This window comes from Ipomoea triloba, chromosome 15 (genome assembly GCF_003576645.1).
Source record: "Ipomoea triloba cultivar NCNSP0323 chromosome 15, ASM357664v1".
In the NCBI taxonomy this organism is placed as follows: Eukaryota; Viridiplantae; Streptophyta; class Magnoliopsida; order Solanales; family Convolvulaceae; genus Ipomoea; species Ipomoea triloba.
The window spans coordinates 9,414,366-9,439,638 of NC_044930.1; the positions used below are offsets into that span (position 1 = coordinate 9,414,366).

Sequence of the window (25,273 nt, forward strand, 5' to 3'; positions counted from 1 at the left end):
GTCGTCCGAGCTTGGATACTAAGCCTAATTGGCCTAGTCGAAGTCAGTCTCCCCCTATGATGCAATCTAGGTTGGTTAGCTATCCCAACTCTGGTACTAGACCCAAGTGGCCAGGTAGTCGAGATGACTCTCCACCGAGAGTTATGGCTCATCCAAACTCAGGTGCTAGGCCAAATTGGCCAATTCGAAGTGATTCTCCACCCAGAGCTATGGAGTATTATGAGTTGCACGACAACTCTAATACTAGGCCTAATTTGGCAAAAGCTCGAGATAACTCTCCACCTAGAGCTATGGAGTATTATGAGTCTCACCCCAACTCTAATACTAGACCTAATCGGGCAAAACCTCGAGATGATTCCCCACCCAACCCAATTGTGAATCATTTGATGCCTCGTACGAACTCAGGTGCCAATAAGCCTAATTGGTCTAGTAAGCGAGATTACTCTCCACCTAGATCCATGATGCATTCAGAATTAAACCCTCCAAATTTAGGTACTAGGCCAAATTGGGTTATTCAAGATGAATCTCCACCTAGAATCTATGAGTACTATGAGTCATCCCATCCCAAGTCTAATGCTAGGCCTAATTGGACAAAAGCTCGAGATGATTCTCCACCCAAATCAATGGTGCAGCAACCGATGGCTCATCCAAACTCAGATACTAGTAAGCCTAATTGGCCTAGTAATCATGATTACTCTCCACCAAAATCCACAGTGCATCCTAAATTAAGCCGCCCAGCAGATTCAAATACTATGCCAAATTGGTTCCTCCATGGTGCCACCGGAGACAAGTCAAGTACTTTGCCTACTGATTCTCCACCTAAATATGTAGAGAAGGGGAAGGACCAGAGAAATACCAGCCCACTGCACAGCAAGCTTGAGAAAGTAAACATTCATGACAATAGAGGATCAAGCCCAATCCCAAACAAGATGAATGCTGGTTCCAATAAGGAGACTACACAGCAAGTTAGGGAGTCTGATCAGAGGCCTAATTGGCCTAACAGGAAAAGCCAAGAAGGCAAAGAAGAACATGAGAAGCCTAAATCCAATGAAGGAGGGCACATCAAGAAAGGCAATGAAGAAGAGGTTCATGGTTTGGCTAATCCAAAGAGTGTAGCAGTTGAGGCCACAACACGTATAAGCTCGACTCAAGAGATCCCCAAAAAATTCGAGGATTCCTTCAAGAAACCAAGCAACAATCTGCAGCATGATAATCTAGATGATGGAAATGGCAACTCCAAGAAGAGTAGCAGCATAACACCAAGCTCATACACCAAGGCCGATTTCAATGGACGATGGTACAAACAGCCCGGTTCCACTCTTACAAGCGCCACGAGCAATGTGGACGATCTGATGAAAGTCATTGAGGAAGCTAAAAGAACAGGGGGATATCCTGCTGCATCAGAGAAGCCACACTGGAGTGAAATCACCCCTATTCCTCCCCAAGGAGTGCGCGTTAGCGGACCACAATGGAACGAAATCACTCCAAATCCTCCAGTAATTGACAGTATGGAAGCAAAGAGGCGATATACTACCGGGTATCCACAGCCAGTTGTTGCAGCAGCACCTATGGGATTTTATGGAGCTCTTAGTAGTGAAGATGCTGTGAGGAGATACGGTGGCACCTTCCTACCTAACTAAGGAAAACTTGCCCACATCCAATTGCTGGCAAGTCATGTGACTGTGTTATCTCACTTATTTGATAGTTTATAGCTACTAATATGGCACTAGTTGCATAAGAAAATTAAACCAAAAATTGTGTGTAAATCTGTGCTAAGATGTTTTACTATTTGAGTAATTGATAAATACTGTGTGATGCTTGAATAAATGTAATGTATAAATGTATTTGCTCTTTCAGCTGGGAAACCATAGGAAATTCTGTAACCCGGTAAACAGTGTGGGGTTTAAAATGACCAAACGCCATCTGTAGGGAATCTAACCCACGACCACGTGGTTAAAAGCCACACAATCTACCACTAAGCTAAGACGGCTGCTGGTTTTGTTGGTTTATTAGACAATTAGTAACAACAATATTTGTAAGAACCTTATCAATAATTAATCTTAAGCAAAATTTTATGAGAGAGATTCTCACGAGTCTCAATAATTAATCTAATATACTCCTTATTTACTACGTATCGTTTGTATCAAATCATATATGTGCGTGTGTGCGCACGCACGCACGCGTGTGTGTATTTGAGAGAGAGAAAGAGTACACATGAGAGGAGAAGGAATTAATTAGAGCCACCCATCTAGAAAGATCTAATGAATTACAAACAATTATTTAGAAAAAAAAAAGCTGTGATATTTTTGTAATGATAGCGTTAGGTTAACTTTATACTGTTGCTTGGTGTACTTTATTGTTGCTAGGTGCACTTTAAAGTAGTGTTGCAAAATTCCCGCCTAGGCGCCGATTAATCCCATCTGGGCACTAGACGCTGGTCGACCGCCTAACGTATCACCTTAAATGGTGGTCTAGGTGGCTGGCTAACTAGGCAATTGCCTAGGCCGCCTAAGCTCCGCCTAGGCCTCCTAGGTGCCGACTAGACCTCCTAGGCACCGACTAGGACGCCTAGTCAGCAAATTAACTATTGTTCTTCTTTTTTAATGGGTTATTTCACTCAAAACAACATCGTTTTGAGCGAAATAACCTTAAATTGTACAAACACTAGATATTTTCTAGGTTAATATTTAATATTTTAGTATTACCTATTAAAGTATTATATAATTTATAATTATTAGTCTTTAAAAAATTAAAAATGCTTAAACAAATTTTGAAAAAATAAAAAATAAAATAAAAAATACACTGGCGCCTAGGCGTCGATTAATCACTGCTTAGGCGTCGTAGGCGCTAGGCGCTTCCCGAGCGCCTGTGGAGCGCCTAGTCATTTTTTCAACCATGCTTTAAAGCAAACCATAACTACTAAAATCTAAAGTGAACTTTTAAATCAAATTATAAAAGCTAAACCCTAAATCAAAAAAAAAAAAAAAACTATACCATAAAAACGGTAGACAATTTCACTACACCTATACGTATCACGATATGCACTCTATGGTATAGCTAAGTGAACTTTATAGTGTTGTTACTTGCACTTAAAGTTCAAGTTATTTACGAAAACGTTACTACGTTTTTCCATCTCCCTACTTTAAAGCTGGTCATTACATCTTTCTAGATGAAAGTTTCTAGTGGGTTTATAGTTTTCCTTTAAATCTCCTTCAGAAAAAGCAAGAAGGTTCAAGATTTAATCTTACGGGATACAAGATAGAAGAATGAAGTTCTTAAGTTGTTTTGTTTAAGAATTTCATGTAGAACTATAAGACTGTGAAATATCTTGGTGTACTACAAGTTTATTACCTATCTTGTATATGAATTGCATCTCTCTTTCAGATGTCTCTCCAAAATATTTATACGAAATATTTTAACTATTATGAGATGTTACATGAAAGTTGCCGGCATTTTAAAACTCCAACTCTCACAAGATATATTTTATATATATATATATATATATATATATATATATATATATATATATATATATATATATATATATTTGCTTAAAACCATGTCACCATGTAAAGTAATAAATAATAATATATATATCACATTTCATGCATGAGCCAAACAAAACCAACGAAAACATGAATTAGACCAACTTATGAACTCAGCCAATAACAATTCGGCTATATTCATGCTTCGGCCACGAAGGCTTCAAAGGTTAACCCAACTTCCCTAAGTCAACTGTACAAAATTAACTGATCAGAAATTAATTTTTCACAAGTTAATTTTTCAATTCCAGAACTGAGTACTTTTCGGTTCTAACCTTTCACAAATTCATATTTCCCAATTTACACTACTACAGAAAACACCTTTAGCGTCGGTTTTTTAGCACTGTAAAAACTGACGCCGTATGTATTTTCTATTTTTTAAAATAAATAAACGACGTCGGTTATTAAGGATAACTGACATCGTTTATTATTTAAAAAAATACGATAATAATAATAATAATAATAATAATAATAATAATAATAATAAACAACGTCGGTTTTTAAGAAAAAAAACCGACGTCGTTTATGATTAAAAAAAATAAATTACATACGGCGTCGATTATACGAAGTAACCAACGCGGCAACGCCGTAAGTGTTTTTTTTGAAAATAATATACGTCGACGTTGTTTATTTTATTTTATTTTTAATAATTAAATATATTTTACGAATCCACCTAAAACCTGTGCATGCAGTAATATTTACAATTCACACATCAAGTTTCAGAACCTGTGCAACAAATTAACATTTATAATCTCACAATTGATCAAACTAATAATTTCTCAATTAATCAAACTAATAAACATCACAATTAATCAAACTAATAAATTCTCAATTAATCAAACTAATAAACATCTCAATTAATCAAACTATATAAATATCCAATCCTCCTCTATTTATATAGTAAAAATTAATATTGTACCAAAATAAATCCAAATTAAAACTCATGTATAAATGAAAATTGAACTTCCATATAGTATTATACGCGATACATCAATTCGGATTGCAGTGATGGACGAACCTTGAATCACCCAGTCTCTTTGAAGAAATGTAGGTATAACACACACAAGTTTTACAGTCATTACAATTCCAAGTAACTTGACACTATCACGACCATGCGTCCGTATCCATTAATGAGCACGTACCAAGTAAAGCCCAAACTTGTTGAAGCGGCCACACTTCATGCTCATAGATGCTAATCTTTTATATCATGCACTGCTGCATTTTTTCAAAAGATTAGTTAAGAGTAAAAACTCATCCCTACTTCAATGCAGACCCAAGCATCACATTTCCTGAGATACAATTTTAATTTAAACTTTTTGTCACATTGCAAATCACAAAATGAAGTATTCATCTATATGAAACTAATACACAGAGCACATTATTGTTAAATTAAACAGCGTAGGATGATATAGGAAACGGAGAGAGAATCATAAAAATGCACATGATATGCGCATTATGACCCATATGATTGTGTGACCCGACTCGTCTCACAGATAGAGATCCATGAGACGGTTTCACACAAGTTTTTGACTTATTTTAATGACACTTTAGGTCATTTGACAATATATGTTATTGAATGGCTCTGAATTTTAGTTTCATTTTCCACACACTATTTTCATTATAGCAATACTAAAGTATCATTTTAATCATACTATAGTTTAATTTAACAATAATGTGCTCTGTGTATTAGTTTCATTTTCCACACACTTGTTTCATTATAGTAACACTAAACTATAATTTTAATTTTACTATAATTTTATTCGATGATCATGATTCACACCACGATGGTACACCGTATAACAATTGGCTTATAACCAAACAAGGGCAAAATCAAAGTATTATCACCTCTTCTTTTATTGAAGTAATATTACAAAGAAGACTATTAATATTATTTTCAATATTCTTGATCACCAACTAAAGGCAGCTGCAGTTGGTGAAGATTGGACAAAAGTGATTCAAACTACTCGTACGTGAAAATATATAGGTTTCAACAGAATAACTTTTTTTTTTTTTTTTTTGACAAAAACATAACTTAGGATGCTACGAACTCCTTTATCGCAATACACAATTCTTTAGCTTTCAATGGATCAGCAAACTCAAGACCATGATACCCACCCTCAATAATCCTGCCCACCACTTCCACACCTGCGTCTCGCAAAGCATTCAAAACCTCAGCTTGACGGTCAACCAATGGATCCCCACCGCAAGCCGACACCATAATCTTCAACCCCAGAGCTTTCACTTGATCAAACATGCCGGGATTTGACCGGATCTCCACCATCGCGTTGCAGTAAACGTGATCTCGGTCAGCGCCAACCGGAAGTGCCGCCTCCCACATCAGCTCATTTAGGCGCAAAGGAAATAGCTTGTCATCCACCGATCTTAGCTCCGATACAGTCTTCTCTTTCCCTCCGAAATATGGGTGGTGTAATATCAGCCCTCCTATCTCTAATGGCTTCAGCTCCGTACTAATCGATGATGCGCTTAGACCCACGCGGTAGGCTATGTTCCCACCGGCGCTTGTGCCCATCAGAAAACATCTAGAAAAGTCAACGTATTTTGTGAGCCACTCATCGTCGCTGTTCTTTATCCAATACAGCGCTTCCATACAATCATCGTAGGCCGCCGGCAACCGGTGCTCCGGCGCGCGGCGGTACCCGACGGAGATTACCACCGCAGATGTTTCAGTGGCGATATGGCGATAAAAATCTTGAAAGCCTGGCCTGTCCACTTTACACACCACGAATCCTCCACCATGAAAGTAGACTATGAGAGGCAGCTTGGATAGAGGCTGAGAATCAACAGCTTTTCTGGGTAACATAATTCGAGCCCAAGTGCTTTTGGATTGGTTGATGGAGATGTCCTTGGCGAGGACTAAGGAAGGATCAACGGCGGATGTTGGCTCGACACCAGAACGAAGTTCCCGTTGACGTGTGATTGAACCATCTGGGTTGCATTCAAAGCCTAGCATGCCATAGAACTCAACATCTTTGGGATCCATGGGTACAATTTGATGTGTGGAAATTGGCTAAGTTTAATGCAAGATGTTGGACTTCATATATGGCTATCTGTGTATATATAGGTATTGTTCAATTATCTAGCTTTTACGATTTTTAATTTACAATTAAAAATTCAATGTTTTGCTTTAATTTAATGAAGTTTCAGATAGGATTAAAATATGTTGAAGTGCAAATTGTATATCAGGCGGCTAAGACTAGTCCAACATATGTTCCTATCATTCTAGAAGTATTTGACAAGTTTGAGGAGTATGCATAGAATTTATCTACAGTACTTTTTTTTTGGTTTGATATTTCAATATTATTATTACAATTTCTTTCTGAATTTGTTTGATATTTCAATATTATTATTACAATTTCTTTCTGAATTTAGGGATAGCATCAATGAGATGTATAGTGCCAAAGATCTTGTGGTCAAGTGGCAACCGGTGTCCCGGTTAACACTCCCACATGGATGATGGGAGTGGGTTTGAGCCTCAGTGGAGGCAACTGTTAACTCGTTGTACTTCAGTAGGTTGAGAAAGTAGCCAATTCTTGACAGAGATACTACATTATAACAGAGTCAGTAGTACTCAAAAAAAAAATTAATTTACAAATAGTGATAAGTTTCAATTCCATCCCCAATCATAATAAAGTGAAGGGCTTTACATATAGTTTCAATTCCATCCCAATCATTATAAAGTGAAGGGCGGCTATACATATCTAAAAAGTGAGAATTGATAAGTGTGAATGTGCTTAGATGGCATGTAGTGACTATCCCATGTAAGAGATGATGAGATCAAGCATTAGTAGAGGCGAAACAGATACTACAATGTCATTTATTTATGTTTGTTTTTCCGTTACATTTTTTGTTAGTGTTTAAGTATTGTTTTCCCGTTACATTTTTTGTGAGTGAAGATCTTGTGGAACAGTCATTGAGTGAAGATTTGGCGGAACAGACAGTGCATCACGTGAGTTTTTGGAAATTAGAAGTTGGATTTCACAGCCTTTTAACGCAGATGGAACAGTTACCATATTGATGAAGTCAAAATTGCCAAAAAAGAAGAATGACAAAGTAATCTTTGTCTACAAGCTACTACTTAGTTTTCCCAGAGTGTCTTGCACAACGCTACACTCAAACAAGGATTTCACAGCTCCTTGCTATTCTCCCACTTTGTACACTCAGTAGAGATGTTTTTACATGAAATAAAAATTTCTTTTCTAAGACTTGAATCTCTCGTGTATAGCTCAATAACTCAGCACTCTTGAATAATTTTCGTTGTAGGTCAGTTACCGTCACGTTTGTTGTCACCGTGCTTGTCTTCAAGACTTCTTGGGCTTTTTATAACTCAAAGAATTATTTGTCCGTTGTGAATATTCAGAATTTGAACGTTCACTTCATCTGATGGGTCATGCCAATTTGATCTGATGAGCATGCCTCTTGATTTGCTAGCCTTGCCAACTTGATCTGATTGCTTTACTAATTTGATCTGCAACATTTAATGCCTTTGATTGATCTGCATATTTGCTCACAAAGTCTTCTAATCCGGCTTGATTGATCTTTGAAACTTGTAGCCTCCAATTTTTTACCTTGACATTGTTGCAATCTTAATTTGATCTTGGCAAGCTGATATTTCAAAAATATTTTCCGGTGATTCGACTTTCATCAAAAATAAGTGTAAGATGTTGGAAAAATGGCTGAGCTCTTGGATCCTACGGTATTTGCCAAGTTCTGCCTGCTAGACCCATAGGTATAATGCTCAAGTTTCTAACCAATGTTCCATATTAACTCATTAGTTAATATCACCAAAATAATGTATTTATTCTCTCTTTGCTTGTGGTAGCGTATGGTGTAGCTTTAGTCTTTCCAAACTTCCTCCCCTTTGACTTCCTTTGACTTTGACTCCCCAACATACACGACAACCTCCTCCCTTCTTTAAATATTAAGCTTAAAAATAAATAAGCTTAATTGAACTTGTGCCTTCTTGCATAGATGATCTGGGTCTTTGTCATTCCATCACTTGCTCTCATTTGTTTAAGTGGAAGCAAACGATATACAAGTCTCATGACATAATGAACTTTATGATACAATAATTCAAACCATTTTATGCCACGATTTGACTTTCGGGTCAATTAGTTACACTCTAAAAATAAAAATAGGGGATTTCTAAAATTACCATTTAGCTCATCAAAACTATTACAATTTTATTCCTAACAAACTGCAAATAACTGAGTTTATTGGATTCCTAAACACTTAAAATTGATACTGAAAAAGTGAAACATATAATGCAAACCACCCCATCGCCATTACACGGCCATCATCGACATTCACCGTGAAAAACCCTACCCCCTGCATGAACAAGAACGGTGAAGTTTTTTTTTTTTTTTTTTTTTTTTTAAAACCTTCAGTTGTGCGAGAAAACGAAGCCCTACGCTTAGACCGTCTCAGACCGGAATCCTCCATATCAATAGATGATGCCGTCGGTGAAGGAATCCGAGAACAAAAAAACCGCAATGCAGCGTCGCCAAAGTAGAGAGTCGCCGGTTGTTGCTGACAAACGGAAGACTAATGAACTGAAACAGGAGAGAGAATCGACGGCTGCTGCTCACGAACGGTCAGAACCTGGAGATTTCAATGCTTCACGAACAGGGAGAAACGAGAACAAAAGGAAACAAAAAAATAAACGGATGGATGATACTGAAGAGGCGTACGTGTGCAATAGGCCGGTAATAAATCACGTGGGAATCAAGGTAATTGTATCAAATCACAATCCTTCCCAAAATCTACACACATTAAAACATAAGTAAAACTACTAAAATATCCCTACAATTAACTAATAAAAACAAGTGCCATTCTCCATTTGATCTAAATCGTTAAAATATAAGATTTAATAGACAGGATACGAACACAGGATTTTACATAATCAAGTGATCTCATATGGATATGATATATATTGGAGCAACATTTTTGTGCATTCAAGTATTTTCAAATGCATAATTATGAGTAAATGTTTATTACATCTTTTGCATTCTTTTAAATATATAATGGGCGAAAATAGGTTCCAACTTCCAACTAACAGAACAAATTAGGATGCTACGAACTCCTTTATCGCAATACACAAGTCTTTAGCTTTCAATGGATCAGCAATCTCAAGGCCATGATAGCCTCCCTCAATAATCCTGCCCACCACTTCCACACCTGCGTCTCGCAACGCATTCAAAACCTCAACTTGACGGTCAACCAATGGATCCCCACCGCAACCCCACACCAGAATCTTCAACCCCAGAGCTTTCACCTGATCAAACATGCCGGGATTTGACCGGATCTCCACCATCGCATTGCAGTAAACGTGATCTCGGTCAGCGCCGGCCGGAAGTGCCGTCTCCCACATCAGATCAATTTGGCGCAAAGAAAATAGCTTGTCATCAACCGATCTTAGTTCCGATCCGGTCCTCTCTTTCCCTCCGAAATATGGGTGGTGTAATATCAGCCCTCTTATCTCTAATGGCTTCAGCTCCGTACTAATCGATGATGCGCTGAGACCCACCCGGTACGCTATGTTGCCACCGGCGCTTGTGCCCATCAGAAAACATCTAGAAAAGTCAGCGTATTTTGTGAGCCACTCATCGTCGCTGTTCTTTATCCAATACAGCGCTTCCATACAATCATCGTAGGCCGCCGGCAACCGGTGCTCCGGCGCGCGGCGGTACTCAACGGAGACTACCACCGCTGATACTTCAGTGGCGATATGGCGATAAAAATCTTGAAAGTAAGGCGTGTCCACTTTACTCACGATAAATCCTCCACCATGAAAGTAGACTATGAGAGGCAGCTTGGATAGAGGCTGAGAATCAACAGCTTTTCTGGGTAACATAATTCGAGCCCAAGTGGTTTTGGATTGGTTGATGGAGATGTCCTTGGCGAGGACTAAAGAAGGATCAACGGCGGGTGTTAGCTCGAAGGTAGAATGAAGTTCCCGTTGACGTGTTACTGAACCGTCTGGGTTGCATTCAAAGCCTAACATGTCATAAATCTCAACATCTTTGGGATCCATGGGTACAATTTGATATGTGGAAATTGGCTAAGTTTAACACAAGATATTGTTGGACTTCATATATATGGCTATCTGTGTATATATAGGTTCTGTTTTCTTTTACGATTTTTAAATTACGTCCACTTAATCTCCAACTGAAAATTCAATTTGTTGCTTCTGTGAAGTTTCAGAGAGGATTAAAAGTACAAATTGTATATCAGAAGGCGGCTAGGAATAATCCAACATACTGTTCCTATCATTCTAGAAGTATTTGTGCCTTTGAGTGAATGAGTGCAATAGTTTGGCCTTGGGGTGCACATTCTGTACTTTCAAGTGCAAAATTTTGTGATTTGCATAATTATGTACCTATGTTTATTACATCTTTTGTCTTCTTTTCAGTAACATATAACTAAATTTCTAATGAAATTTTTGATATTTATAAATGATTTGTAAGGATAATTGTTTGAATAACACTTAAAGTTTGATAAAACATAAGTTTTGCTTTCAAAAAAAAAAAACACTTAATTTTGATAACTTCCCTTTTTGATACCATAAATTACATCGATTGCACATCTTTAATTTTTACATTTAAGTGTACATTTTTGTGTCTTCAAGTGCACAATTATGAGCCAATATTTGTTATATCTTTTGCATTCTTTTCAACAACATATAATAACTAACTTTCTAATGGGAATTTGTGAGATTTACAAAACTATTTGTAAGGGTAATTGCTTCAATAACAGTTAAGTTGAATAACTTCTCTTTTTGGTACCATAAATTACTTCGATTGCAAAATTTGGCCTTCAAGTGCACATTTTTGTGACTTCATGTGCACGTTTTTATGCTTTCACGTGCATAATTTTTGTTAATTCGAAGTGTAATTAATTTTTTTAAAGAATAGTAGATCTAGACGAAATTAATGACTGAAATTTGTGCGCATTTTTCACCTGGAAAGTCCTTCGCACCTTATCTTGAACCTATATATGTGTGTGCGCGCGCATAAACATATATTAGGAATAGGAAATATTAGACTCAATATAATATTCCTAGGATATTATGGATTAGGAAACTATAATATCTCTAAAATAATATTTGTAAAATATTCTCAAAATAATTTGGGCCGCATAAAATAATTTTATAATAGGCTAGCATAATTTTTAATCATATAATAAAATAATTTTGAAAGGTATTAATGTCAAAATAATATTAGCATGTGCAGTGTCACAACAGATATAAAAGCAAGATTTATCAATATTCTCGAAGAAATCACTAACTTAGGCAAGGAGATAAGTCAAAAGGAAATTTTCTTAAAACTTTTAAGAAGACTACCATCAAGCTATATGCTAGGACATAAAGGTCACAACAATGAGAGAACATATAGATATCAAAGCACTACTCCCTCTGTTCCATTTTACCTGTCATATTTACTATTCATTGGTCAAAAAAATCTTTCTTCATTGCTTATTTTCTTTAGTAATTTTTTATTATTTTAAAATTTAATTTTTTGTGTTTAATAGTACTTTTAATGTAGTTTATAAATATATAAATTTTATATATTAATGCCAAATTTAATATTATGAAAAATTGGATTGAAAATAACTTCAGTCAAGCTTCGTTAAACGAATAAGACAACCAAAATGGGACGGAGGTAGTATAAAAGAACAAAATTTTAAGCCCACCATTGTGAAAGATGTTATTATTATGTGCAACAAGGTTAAAAAGGTAAATTACCTACACTATTCAGTGAAAATGGTTGTACTTTTATGTGATTTTACTTTCACTTTTTTACTTGCACGCTTGTACCAGTTACTTGCACTTTTATGTGATTTTACTTGCACTTTTTTACTTGCACGCTTGCACCAGTAACTTGCACTTTTAACACATGTTACTTGCACCAAAGTTTGAGTTATTTACGAAAATGTCACCGCGTTTTTTTAAATACATCTAATCCATTATATCTAGACATGTGGACGGCTGCGATTGGTTCTCAGTTCTTTCTTGGGCATTCTTTCTTACTTGTGAATTTTTCACATTTCACTTTTCGATGTGTGGCTCCAATTCTACCGGAAGGTGAAATTATAAATATAATACCATCTTTTGATAAAATTACTTCAATCCACCAAAAAGATTAAACTCCACTTTTTGGTGGCTCCAATACCACCGGAAGGTGTAATGATATATAATTCCACCTTTAGTGGGAATTGCTTCAATCCACCGAAAAGTGGATTTTTCACTTTTGGTGGTGTGGCATCACTCTAATTCTACATGAGGTGATTGAAACAAAAAATTTCATTACAAATGCACCATTCTCATTTTGTTCTCTAGTAGATAAAATTTGATATTTCCAAACAAAAAAATGGCACACGGACCCCTCTTGAAAAGTTTCAAACACATTACTAAATTGATCATTCCAAAAATTACACCAATAATGTAAAAATAATATACATATTCTCACACAGTGTTGCAAAAATTCTGCCTAGGCGCCAATTAATCCCTGCCTAGGCGCTAGTCGCTGGTCGACCACCTAGCGTATCACCTTAAATAGCGATCTAGGCGCCTGGCCAGCTAGGTGACCGCCTAATCTCCACCTAGATAGCCTAAGCACCGCCTAGGCCGCTTAGGCATTGACCGCCTAGGTCTCATAGACGCCGACTAGACCTCCTAGGCAACGACTAGGCAGTCTAGTTGGCCGATTAACTATTGTTCATTTTTACTGGGTTATTTCACTCAAAACAACATCGTTTTGAGCGAAATAATCTTAAATTGTACAAACTCTAGATATTTTTTAGGTTAATATTTTAGTATTAACTATTAAAGTATTATATAATTTATAATTATTAGTCTTTAAACAATTAAAAATACTTAAACAAACTTTAAAAAAAAAAATACATTGGCGCCTAGACACCGATTAATCCCCGCCTAGGCGTCCTAGGCGCTACCCAAGCGCCCGAGGAGCGCCTAGCGTTTTTTTAAACCATGTTCTCACATTCCATCTATAACAACCAAAAAGTTTCCTCCTATGCAAAATTTTTCAAGTAAAATTCGATGGCCGTTTTAACACATTTTATGCAAAAAAAGTGACATTTACTTTTACCTGGTATTACAGGTCAATAATACGTAAATATGCCTTGATGAACTAAATTGACAATTTTTTGTACCTAATTGTAACTTTATAAAGTTTGAGGGCCTAATTGATTTTTCAGGTAGAGGTTGATAGCCTATTTGACACATTTTATGCAAAAAAAAAAAAAAAATGACATTTACATTTACTTGGTATTACAGGTCACTAACAGGTAATTATGCCTTGATGAACTAAATTGACATGTTTATGTACCTAATTGCAACTTTAAAAAGTTTGAAGGCTTAATTGATTTTTAAGGTAAAGTTCGATGGCATATTTGACACATTTTATGCAAAAAAAAAAAAAGTGACATTTGCATTTATCGGGTATTTGTGCCTTGATGAATTAAATTGACTTGTTTATGTACCTAATTGCAACTTTAAAAAGTTTGAGGGCCTAATTAATTTTTCAGGTAAAGTTCGATGGCCTTTTTGATACATTTTATGCAAAAAAAAAAAAAGAAAATAAATGATATTTATATTTAGCTGGTATTACAGGTCACTAACAGGTAATTATGCATTGATGAACTAAACTGATATGTTTATGCATTTAATTGCAAGTTTAAAAAGTTCGAGGGCCTAATTAATTTTTCAGGTAAAGTTTTTTGGCCTTTTTAACACATTTTATGAAAAAAAAAAAGTGACATTACATTTACTTGGTAATACAGGCCACTAATACGTAATTATGCATTGTTGAACAAAATTGACATTTTTATGTACCTAATTGCAACTTTAAAAAGTTTCTTCTTATTTGACCAATGATAGAATTATTATTATTATTATTAAATTTAAATAAATATTTATGAGACATAGAAAATAATAATGAACCATATCTAAAAACATAATAAGTTTCAATCCAGGTTATACTCCTGGTTTATGTCCGTTTTTTCCGTTAATTTTTGTTGTACCTTATGCTATAAAAGTTGTACTACATAATTTTTTGGACAAAAATGTCTCTACCGTTATAACTTCTGTTATCTTTTCACATTATAATTATCATGCACATGCACACACAATATTTTTCTTACATTCTTCAATGGTAAGTTTGAATTCATTTAGATTTTAATTAAATATTACCATAATTATATTTAGTAATTTATCATTTATATAATTCTTACTTCAATAATATTAATATGAATTCTACAATTATAAATAATATATATATATATATATATATATATATAGACACACATACATACACACACACTATTATTTTTAAAAAAATATTAATATTATAAATGAGCAATAACATAATGTATTTGCAATTGAATTGAGACAGGATTTTTAGATATCAATCTGTGAAAGTTGTTGAATTGAGATATTTGAAATCAAATATTATTTATATCCATAGAATATGAATTTATAAGGGATATATCTCTAATTAGAAGAAGACTACATTTAAACAAATTTTATTCATTTTCAAAGACAAAAAAAATTGTAATACAACGTTGAGTACGCACCCTTAAAATTACAGTGGAATATATCCATCACAATGAATTTGAATTTCTTGTGTTAATTTCAAATACATACACAACAAAAAATTACACTCGAATATCTATTAAACTTCGACAACTCAAAAAAAAAAGCGCATTATATTTATTTCAAAATGATTTACTAATTGGGTTTGAATATTGGGCACAAGTATTCGCGCAAAGCGCGTATAAAAAACTAGTAATAATAATAATTGTTATTCTAACATGTGTACCTAATGATGCATATTTGTGTTATACATTTTCTAACATTGTATGATGTATCATAGTAGTGTGGTTGCACTGACTACACGTTAAGCCACACTATTTGTATTTTCAAATACATAATTATGAGTCAATGTTTATTACATCTATTATCATCTTTTCAATAACATACCACCAGAGGAAAATATATAAGTTCCAACTAACAGAACAAATTAGGATGCTACGAACTTCTTTATCGCAATACACAATTCTTTAGCTTTCAATGGATCAGCAATCTCAAGGCCATGGTGGCCTCCCTCAATAATCCTGCCCACCACTTCCACGCCTGCGTCTCGCAACGCATTCAAAACCTCAACTTGGCGGTCAACCAATGGATCCCCACCGCAACCCGACACCAGAATCTTCAACCCCAGAGCTTTCACTTGATCAAACATGCGGGGATTTGAGCGGATCTCCACCATCGCATTGCAGTAAACGTGATCTCGGTCAGCGCCGGCCGGAAGTGCCGTCTCCCACATCAGATCATTTAGGCGCAAAGGAAATAGCTTGTCATCCACCGATTTCAGTTCCGACCCGGTCCTCTCTTTCCCTCCGAAATATGGGTGGTGTAATATCAGCCCTCTTATCTCTAATGGCTTCAGCTCCGTACAAATCGATGATGCGCTTAGACCCACCCGGTAGGCTATGTTGCCACCGGCGCTTGTGCCCATCAGAAAACATCTAGAAAAGTCAACGTATTTTGTGAGCCACTCATCGTCGCTGTTCTTTATCCAATACAGCGCTTCCATACAATCATCGTAGGCCGCCGGCAACCGGTGCTCCGGCGCGCGGCGGTACTCAACGGAGACTACCACCGCAGATACTTCAGTGGCGATATGTCGATAAAAATCTTGAAAGTTTGGCGTGTCCACTTTACACACCACGAATCCTCCACCGTGAAAATAGACTATGAGAGGCAGCTTGGATATAGGCTGAGAATCAACAACTTTTCTGGGTAAGATAATTCGAGCCCAAGTGGTTTTGGATTCATTGATGGAGATGTCTTTGGCGAGGACCAAGGAAGGGTCAACGGCGGATGTTGGCTCGAAGGTAGATGGAAGTTCCCGTTGACGTGTGATTGAACCATCTGGGTTGCATTCAAAGCCTAACATGCCATAGATCTCAACATCTTTGGGATCCATAGGTACAATTATTCCAAGTAGAGAAACTGGCTAAGTTTAAACACAAGATGTTGAACTCCAGTGATCTCCAGATAGATAAGGCTAGTGGGAATGAGCAATTGAGCATTGTCTTTATTACCAGTTTTAATTTACGTCCACGTCATCTATAATTAAAAATTCAATTTCTGGCTTCCATGAAGTTTCGTATAGAATTAATATATATATGGCAAAAACTTGTGTGAGACCGTCTCACCATGGGACGGGTCGGGTCGGTTCAATATGCAAATGTAAAACTTATATGCATAAATGCCATACTTATATGCTCAAATGTAATACTAATCAGGAATAAAATTTTTTTTTTACTTATTAGGCTAAATGTAATACTTTTAAAGGAAAATACAATACTTTTACATTTCGATTTAAAAGTATTACATTTTTTCCTCAAAAGTATTATATTTGCCCTTATAAGTGAGAGACACTTGTCAACATTACTTATTATAAAAAATGTATTACTTTTTCTCTTATAAGTAACAAAAATTGTATTTTTGATTAGTGTTATATTTGAGCATATAAGTGTGAGATTTGCACATATAAGTATGACATTGTATGGTGCTTTGACCCGATCCGACCCGTCTCACGAATAAGGATCCGTGAGACGGTTTCACACAAGTGTGACCCTATATATATATTTGGTGTTGACTGTATACCAGAATGTGCCATAGGACTAGTCCAACAAAATTGTTCCTCTCATTCTGGAACTATTTGACAAGTCTGATGAGCAGGTTGATTAATTTGATGGACGGTTGTGATCAATCATCACTTTTTATTGAAAAAAAAAAACACACACACACACACACATATATATAGACGGATTAGGTGGGAACCAATTGTTTATGAGAGAACTGAGAACCAATTGTAGCCGTTCATGTGTCCAGACCTAAGATGTTTTTTTTAAAGGCTGTGACATTTTTGTAAGTAATTGAACTTTGAAGTGCAAGTAAAATATTAAGTGCACTTAATGTTATCATTAGTTGCATCAAAAGTTATAATTAAGTGCACCAAATTATGTGCAGCAATGTTAAAAAGGTAAATTACTTGCACTATTAAGTGAAAATGGTTGCACTTTTAAGTGATTTTACTTGCACGCTTGCACGAGTTACTTGCACTTTTAACACATGTTTTTTGCACTAAAGTTTGAGTTATTTACGAAAATGTCACATCGTTTTTTTTTTAAATACATCTAATCCATTATATCTAGACATGTGGACTGCTGCGATTGGTTCTCAGTTCTTTCTTGGGCATTCGTTCTCACTTGTGAATTTTTCACTTTTCACTTTTCAGTGCATGGCTCCAATTCCACCGGAAGGTGAAATTATAAATATAATTCCATCTTTCGATAGAATTACTTCAATCCACCAAAAAGTTTAAACTCCACTTTTTTGTGGCTCCAATTCCACCGGAATGTGTAATTATATATAAGTCCACCTTTAGTGGGAATTGCTTCAATCCACCGAAAAGTGAATTTTTCACTTTTGGTGGTGTGGCGTCACTCAAATTCTACATAAGGTGATTAAAACAAAAATTTTCATTACAAATGCATTATTCTCATTTTGTTCTCTAGTAGATAAAATTTGATATTTCCAGACAAAAAAATGGCACGCGAACCCCTCTTGAAAAGTTTCAAACACATTTACTAAATTGATCATTTCAAAAATTACACCAATGTAAAAATAATATACATATTCTCACATTCCATTTATGACAACCAAAAAGTTTCCTCCTAGAATCGCAAGTTGTGCAAATTGGGGCTTTCAGTCCACAACGACAGTACATCACAGACTCATGTTCCAAGTTGTTTCACACACCTGGTGAAGTCTAAGATGAAGACAATTCAAATTAAGTAGACGAGCGAAGCTGATACGATTTTTAGAAGACGGAGCTGAAGAAAGAAATCGGAGATGGGTTTGAGAAAACAAAGCTGAAGAAAGAAATCTAAGATGAAGGACATATGGATAGGGTTTGCTTGGTTTTAATTTATAGTCTTAATAAATTTTATGTCAACAACCAATTTTAACAATTAAATTTCCAAGTCAGCTTATATATGCACGGGCAACCTGATGGAACTTGGAAAAAAATGATAAATTTAAGCATTTTAAGAAGTTTTTGTGTTAAATTAGCTCTTATTTTAGACTATAATAGGTTATTTGAGCACTTCTATGTAGTATATAGGCCTATTTGACCAGTCTGCCTTTTATTTTTATTCCTCAGCCTAACCAAACATTATAATATAAATTAGTTTTTTACATACATTGCGCGAATGAGATAATGTCCAATGTTTATTTTTAAATAAGTATTTTAAAGTATATCAATGCAAGATTATATAGGAGATGTTCATGCATATGTAATTGAATGTTGAATTTGTTTATTTAAATTGGTAATTCAAAGTTTATGAATGCAAGATAATATATAAGAGATTGATTATAATTGTCACTAAAATAAATGTTTGCGACTTTGTAGAAACACTAATCTAAATACTTAGTTTAAAAATGATAGTATAAATAAATACTACTCTTTCTTTTGAATTTCTCTAAGTCTTTTTAATTCTCTTCCAGGTAGCATTGTTATTATCTTTATCTTCAGTATTTTTTTTTAATTTACTTATTGGTAATGTGTCATGTGCATTTGAGTTATTGTGGTAGTATATAGAGGGCAACGTCATGCAATAAAATTATGATGTAGGAAGTTGTAGATTTGTTTCGTTGTGTTTGTATATATGACTAATTAAGATCTTAGTTGCACTATGAACTCTTGATCTTGCAAGCGCTTATTGATATTTGGCAATGGTAGTTTTCTCCCTACATACATGTTTCATGTGCTGTGAGATTTGTGTTGTACATTCTCAAGTGAAAGTATTAGACAAAATATTAATATTTATTATATTTGTAGAAGGTTAATGAGTAGTCATTTTGTTCCAGTTTCATAACATATTTATTTGATAGTAACAACAATAACTTTGCAGGTAGTCCGAATACTGATGCTGCAATATGTCTAGTTTCATCAACAGTTTCTACCTCCATTTTGCACATGTTATTTTGTAGTTTATATTTTTGGAATTAGTATGAATGAGTGTAGTACTTGTTTTTGTGTGTGCATGTGTGTGTGTGTGTGTGTTTTTTTTTTTGTAATTTTTTTTGTTGATTTAATACTAATCTTGTAGTACCCACTGCTGCCTTTCATCACAATGCATGCAGTTAAATAGTTTGCCACTTTGTGCATAAATATATTTAAACAGTGGCTACATCCTATATATCAATTATTTTTGTTGTAATTTGTCTTTAATCCAAGCAAGTTGATTGTAGAAAATAAAATGAATTGTAAATTTATAGTAGTTTTAATATATTTAAAGAACTGCACAATAAGTATTTTACATATAGGATTAATGAATTCTGCAACGGTAGCTATTTTTGAAAGTTCTTCATTTTCTGAATTTGAAAAATTGATTCCTACAACGTTGTAGTCTCAGCATCTTTTCAATGCATCAAGTGTGTCATAATGTTCTATTGCCTACATTGACATTTTTCATAATTAGTTTTAAATCAATTTATTGAGTTATTTGAATGTCTTCTTTGTCATCAAATCCTCCCTATGTAGTTAATATGATTGGCTTCAAACTGTCTTTTTTTTTAAAAAAAAATCCAATATAATGTTATTTACATACTACTTGGTATATATATATAAAACATTATTTTGTAGTATAACTTTGATATTTGATTACAAGATATTGTAGAAAGAAAACAATGAACAATGTAATGGATATAATTAATTAATAAATTTGAAGGTAAAGAATATTTTCATTGTAGAAAATATAGACAATATAACTAATGAAATTATATCTCTTTTTAAATTTATTGATAATGAATATTTTTTTTAATAAAGGCATTGTAGACATCGAATTATAAATTAAAGAAATGCATATGTATTATTTTTTGTTGTAACTACTAATTTATTTAATTTGAAGGTAAAAAATATTTGCATTATATTGTAGAAAATATAAACAATATAACTGTACTAATGAAATTATCTCTTTTTAAATTTGTTGATAATGAATATTTCTTTTTGAATAAATGCATTGTAGACATCGAATTATAAATTAAAGAAATGCATATGTATTTAATAATTTGACCATCATTTTTTCTACCCATTATAGGTCTAACTTTTTTTTTTGGCTCTTATTAGTATAGTAGATTTTGAAGTCTATTGCTTTAACAAACTAAATAATTACTTTAAGAAATTAAATGAGATTTGTATTCCCCTAAATTTCATTCTACGAACCAAACATATTTTAAAAATTCAAAATATGTTTATTGAATCGTTTTGAAGTATAATATAGTGGAGAGCATAATATTTGCAGCTTCCATAAATGAGATGGCAGTGGCATCCAAAGCAATTCCACATCCTACTCTCAAAATTGCATGTCAAATATTCTAAAATATCATACAAGTGATGCTACATTATTCTACTAAGGGTGTGTTTAGAAACCCGGAAAATGATTTCCGGAAATCATTTTCCGGGTTTTTTGTATTTGGGAGTGCTTGGAAAACCCAGTCAACGGAAAATGATTTCCGTTGATTGGGGAAAATAACACCATTTTGGCGGAAAACGACTTCCGCCCAAAATGAGCGGAAGTCATTTTCCGCCCTCCCTTGCTCCCGTGCTAGCCTACTAGGGACGGCCGGCCGTCCCTCTCTTCGTGCTAGGCACGGCCAGCCGTCCGTCCCTTTGTTCCGGCGGACTGGTTTCCGCCGGAAACCAGTCCGCCGGAGCTCTGGTTTCCGGCCAGAGCAGATCTGCTCTGGATTGCTCTGGTTCCAGCAGAAACCAGAGCGATGCTCTTTTTTTTTTTTTTTTCCTTTTCTTTTCTTGTTATATAAATATGATTATTTTATATCTTTTTGTATTTTAAATACAATAAAAAAATTATATAATTATATTATACTCATTTTCCGAAAAATGAACCAAACACACCAGAACAGTTTTCCAAGATGCAACCAAACACAGAAAATCAAACAGTTTTCTGGAAAATGACTCATTTTCCAGAAAACATTTTCCTGCTTCCAAACACACCCTAAATTTAATTTTTAATACTCGCATCATAACATGGCACTACTTAATTATTTTTCATATTAAATGTATTATTTTTATATTAAATAAAAATCTTTTTTCAATAGTTTTGTCTGACTTTGGATATTTACTCTGGATTCTGTCACTCTGGTCCAATTGCTGCTCAACTTAGTCAACTTTATACACCTACTAATTAAGGCTACTATTATCCTAACTCCTAACAAACTCTACCAAGACCAATAATTAGCAATCGCCTCAAGTAATATCTAATGCAAAATATTAGCAATGGCCTCAAGATGTTTTTATATTTATTTATTTTTTATTTAGATATGTGGCTAAACTTCTTAGAATTGAAGTGGACATAAAGCTGGTAACATGACTTCTACCCATTGCCATAAGATAAGATGCACCCACCCCACCATCTTATCTCTAAACTCACCCAATTTTCCACCAAATTGTAGCCATGGATCCCAAGCTAGTCGAGCTCTACGACACCATGGGTTTCATACGCAACCCAGATGGTTCATTAACACGTATTCGGGAAAACACCGCCGACCCAACCTACGCCGTTGATCCATCCTTAGTTCTAACCAAAGATATCTCCATAAACCAATCCAAAAACACTTGGGCTCGAATTATCCTACCCCGCCAGGCGCTTGATTCTCCGCCCCAATCCAAACTGCCCCTCATACTCTTCTTTCACGGCGGGGGATTTATCGTGGCCGGCCCGGCCGAGCCGAGCTTCCAAGATTTCTACCGCGCCATGGCCACTCTAATCTCCGCGGCGGTGGTCTCCGTCTCGTACCGCCGCGCGCCGGAGGACCGGCTGCCGGCGGCGTACGATGATTGCCTGGAATCACTGCACTGGATCAAAGACAGCGACGATGAGTGGCTGAGAAATTCCGTTGACTTCTCTCGGTGCTTTATCATGGGCGAAAGCGCCGGCGGGAACCTAGCCTACCGCGTGGGCCTACGCGCATCGGCGAGTTGTGCGGAGCTGAAGCCTTTGGAGATCAAAGGGCTGATATTACACGAACCGTTTTTTGGGGGGATGGAGAGGACAGAATCGGAATTAAGATCTGAGAATGATACGGTGCTTCCATTGGATCTGACCGATCTGACGTGGGAGGTGGCACTTCCACTGGGCGTTGACCGGGATCACGTTTACTGTAATCCAATGGTTGAGATTAAAGCGAATCCCGGGATGTTTGATGAGGTTAAGCGTCTGGGGTGGAGGATTTGGGTGTCGGGTAGTAAGGGAGACCCGACGGTTGACCGGCAAGTGGAGGTATTGAATGCGTTGCAAAATATGGGAGTGAAAGCGGTGGGTCGGTTCATTGAGGGAGGGCGACATGGCATTGAGCTTTCTGATCCACCCAAAGCTAAGGAACTGTGCATTGCGATAAAAGAGTTTGTAGAATCCTAAATGCTTCTGCTGAAATTAAACTTAAATACATCATTTTAATTATTTACTGTGAAGTGTGTCCCACACGTTATTGTATTTGGAGGCCGGTTTTATATCAGAACAAGGAAAATGGCATGTCATTCCTCCTACCTTTATCAAAATGTTTAGAGTTGGAGTGTACCAATGATACACATAGTACCCTATATTTAATTGGTCTATTATTTGTCAAAAATATTAAGTAAATGTTGTTAGGATGTTAGTTTTATCAATCACGGACTAAGTATTTGGTACGTAATTTGAGGAGTGTTTAGGTTTGTTTGTATTATGAATTGCTTAGCCTTTCTCAAAGCTTTACCGTAATTTATATCGTGGACCAGGGTGCACAATGCATTGTGCATTCCGTACCAAAACGACGTCGTTTTGGTCATTTTAAGTAATGGTTTGTTTTTTTGGAAATCACGTTTCCCATTTTGGGCGGTCTGTGTATATTTGTGTTAATATTCTGTGTATTCTTTGAAGACATTCTGTGTATTGTAGACTACAATGCTGTGTATTCATATTAGGGATACTTAAACATAGGTTATGACGTGTTTTGTGTATTCGAATGTTAGGAGGATGATTTCTATGTAGTTGTATCAATATTCTGTGTATTTTCTCAAGTCAGTTTGTGTATTCTAGACAAGGATTCTGTGTATTCATGTTAGTGGTACTTAAATATAGGGGTGATGTGTTTGTGTATTTGGTGTTTTCATATTCTGTGTATTCTTTAAAGGCATTATGTGGTCCACGATATAACAATTGAGGCTTTACACCCCTATTATTTATACAAGTTAAGAGGAACGTCTCCCTTTTGGTAACTCTAAATTACCATATATGCTTTAGGACATCTTTACTTATTACATTTTAAGTTAACTTCCTAATATATAGCGATTTTCCTTCCATATTCCGTGCACAAGATCCGCGCCCAACCGCCTCCACTCATTAGGAAACTTCCCCAACCGTCTTTCTTACACCGCGTTACTCGCACCACCTTTGAACCTCCTGGCTCGACCCGAACCCTTTGACTGGTTGGACTGTCCGACCATTCGCCTTCCTCATGTTCTTCCTTCCCCATGGTAATTAATTGTTTCAATAGCACCACAAAGCAGTCTACTGAATAACCTCAATAAACAATTCCGCAACCGATCGACCAATCACCAGCCGGTCGTCGTTAGACTCCCTTCCTGCTAGATCCAATCCTTCAAGCCTACATTCCTTTCTCATGAGTTTTCCATCACCCTCATCGATCGTCCCTTTTCTCCGTCCGAGCTTCAGGTCCCAAGTCTTAACTCTTACTCCATCATCTAGTCCCTCATTTTCCCGAGCTACGCGAAGCATGATTTGGAAAAATATCTCACTTCTTCTTCACTCCCTCTTCTCCTTATCTACAAACTTAATGTTCCTCCCTGTCTCATTTTCCTGACTTACACGAAGCACCCTCGGAGGCATGCTAGCAGCTTGGCCCCTTCCGGTGTTCTATCTTTTCGCTCTTTCTACTCCTTTCTTCTTTCCCTTAGCCTTTAGAAAATTTAACCCCCCTAGTCCCTCACTTTCCTGAGTCACGCGAAGCACGACTCGGAAAAGTACTAGTAACTCCGACCTCTCTCCAACCATCCGCCCTTCCTTCACCTTCGCCCCTCATTCCTGATTGTAGAACGAAAGTTTTTACTCCCCCCTCCCCCCGTCCCTCACTTTCTCGAGTTACGCGAAGCAGAACTCGCAAAAGTACTTATGTCGGGGCTCCCAAACTTCCTCTTACGTCAGTCGCGATTCACCTCTATCCGACCTTCCTTATTTCGTCTCTATCCTCCACATGTCTCATCATATGTTAGACTCACTGCCATAAATGCTTTTGATCCTTATCTTTTACGGGGCAGAGTACTTATTGACACCATCACATCGCCTTAAAGGTGTGTGATCATAAGTGCAAATTGTCACTCAAACCCCAAGGTAAATTCTTTCCTACTGACCTTTTTCTACAGGAAGCTTTTGGTTCGACCTCCCATGTTTCGTCTGAACATTTTGCCCAACCCGACCTTCTAGGTCGATTATCAACGACTGGGTTTAGCTGACTGACCTTCCGCCGTCGGTTTTGACTCCTCCACCTTTTCCGCTTTCCCTCATTAATCATTACCTTTAATTCCCCATAAAGGTAATTATGG

General features: G+C 36.0%; 4 protein-coding genes across 4 annotated transcripts; 1 reads left to right on the forward strand and 3 right to left on the reverse strand.

The window, feature by feature from the left end:
• Positions 1-5,369: 5,369 nt before the first annotated feature.
• LOC116006407 (carboxylesterase 1-like) lies at positions 5,370-6,602 on the reverse strand. The gene has a single exon (XM_031246760.1). It carries the CDS (start codon positions 6,541-6,543, stop codon positions 5,575-5,577), a length of 969 nt encoding a protein of 322 aa, XP_031102620.1. The 5' UTR covers positions 6,544-6,602; the 3' UTR covers positions 5,370-5,574.
• Positions 6,603-9,432: 2,830 nt separating this feature from the next.
• Positions 9,433-10,626, reverse strand: LOC116007196 (carboxylesterase 1-like). Its single transcript, XM_031247808.1, has one exon. The coding sequence runs from the start codon at positions 10,591-10,593 to the stop codon at positions 9,625-9,627; it is 969 nt and encodes a 322-aa protein (XP_031103668.1). The 5' UTR covers positions 10,594-10,626; the 3' UTR covers positions 9,433-9,624.
• A 4,768-nt stretch (positions 10,627-15,394) lies between these two features.
• Positions 15,395-16,636, reverse strand: LOC116006166 (carboxylesterase 1-like). Its single transcript, XM_031246453.1, has one exon. It carries the CDS (start codon positions 16,565-16,567, stop codon positions 15,599-15,601), a length of 969 nt encoding a protein of 322 aa, XP_031102313.1. The 5' UTR covers positions 16,568-16,636; the 3' UTR covers positions 15,395-15,598.
• A 5,404-nt stretch (positions 16,637-22,040) lies between these two features.
• On the forward strand, positions 22,041-23,367 carry LOC116007417 (carboxylesterase 1-like). The gene has a single exon (XM_031248081.1). The coding sequence runs from the start codon at positions 22,131-22,133 to the stop codon at positions 23,091-23,093; it is 963 nt and encodes a 320-aa protein (XP_031103941.1). The 5' UTR covers positions 22,041-22,130; the 3' UTR covers positions 23,094-23,367.
• Positions 23,368-25,273: the final 1,906 nt, after the last annotated feature.

Bases quoted from the DNA above. Each gene is read 5' to 3' on its own strand.
- LOC116006407 (XM_031246760.1), bottom strand. From the start codon at position 6,543: ATGGATCCCAAAGATGTTGAGTTCTATGGCATGCTAGGCTTTGAATGC.
- LOC116007417 (XM_031248081.1), top strand. From the start codon at position 22,131: ATGGATCCCAAGCTAGTCGAGCTCTACGACACCATGGGTTTCATACGC.
- LOC116007196 (XM_031247808.1), bottom strand. From the start codon at position 10,593: ATGGATCCCAAAGATGTTGAGATTTATGACATGTTAGGCTTTGAATGC.
- LOC116006166 (XM_031246453.1), bottom strand. From the start codon at position 16,567: ATGGATCCCAAAGATGTTGAGATCTATGGCATGTTAGGCTTTGAATGC.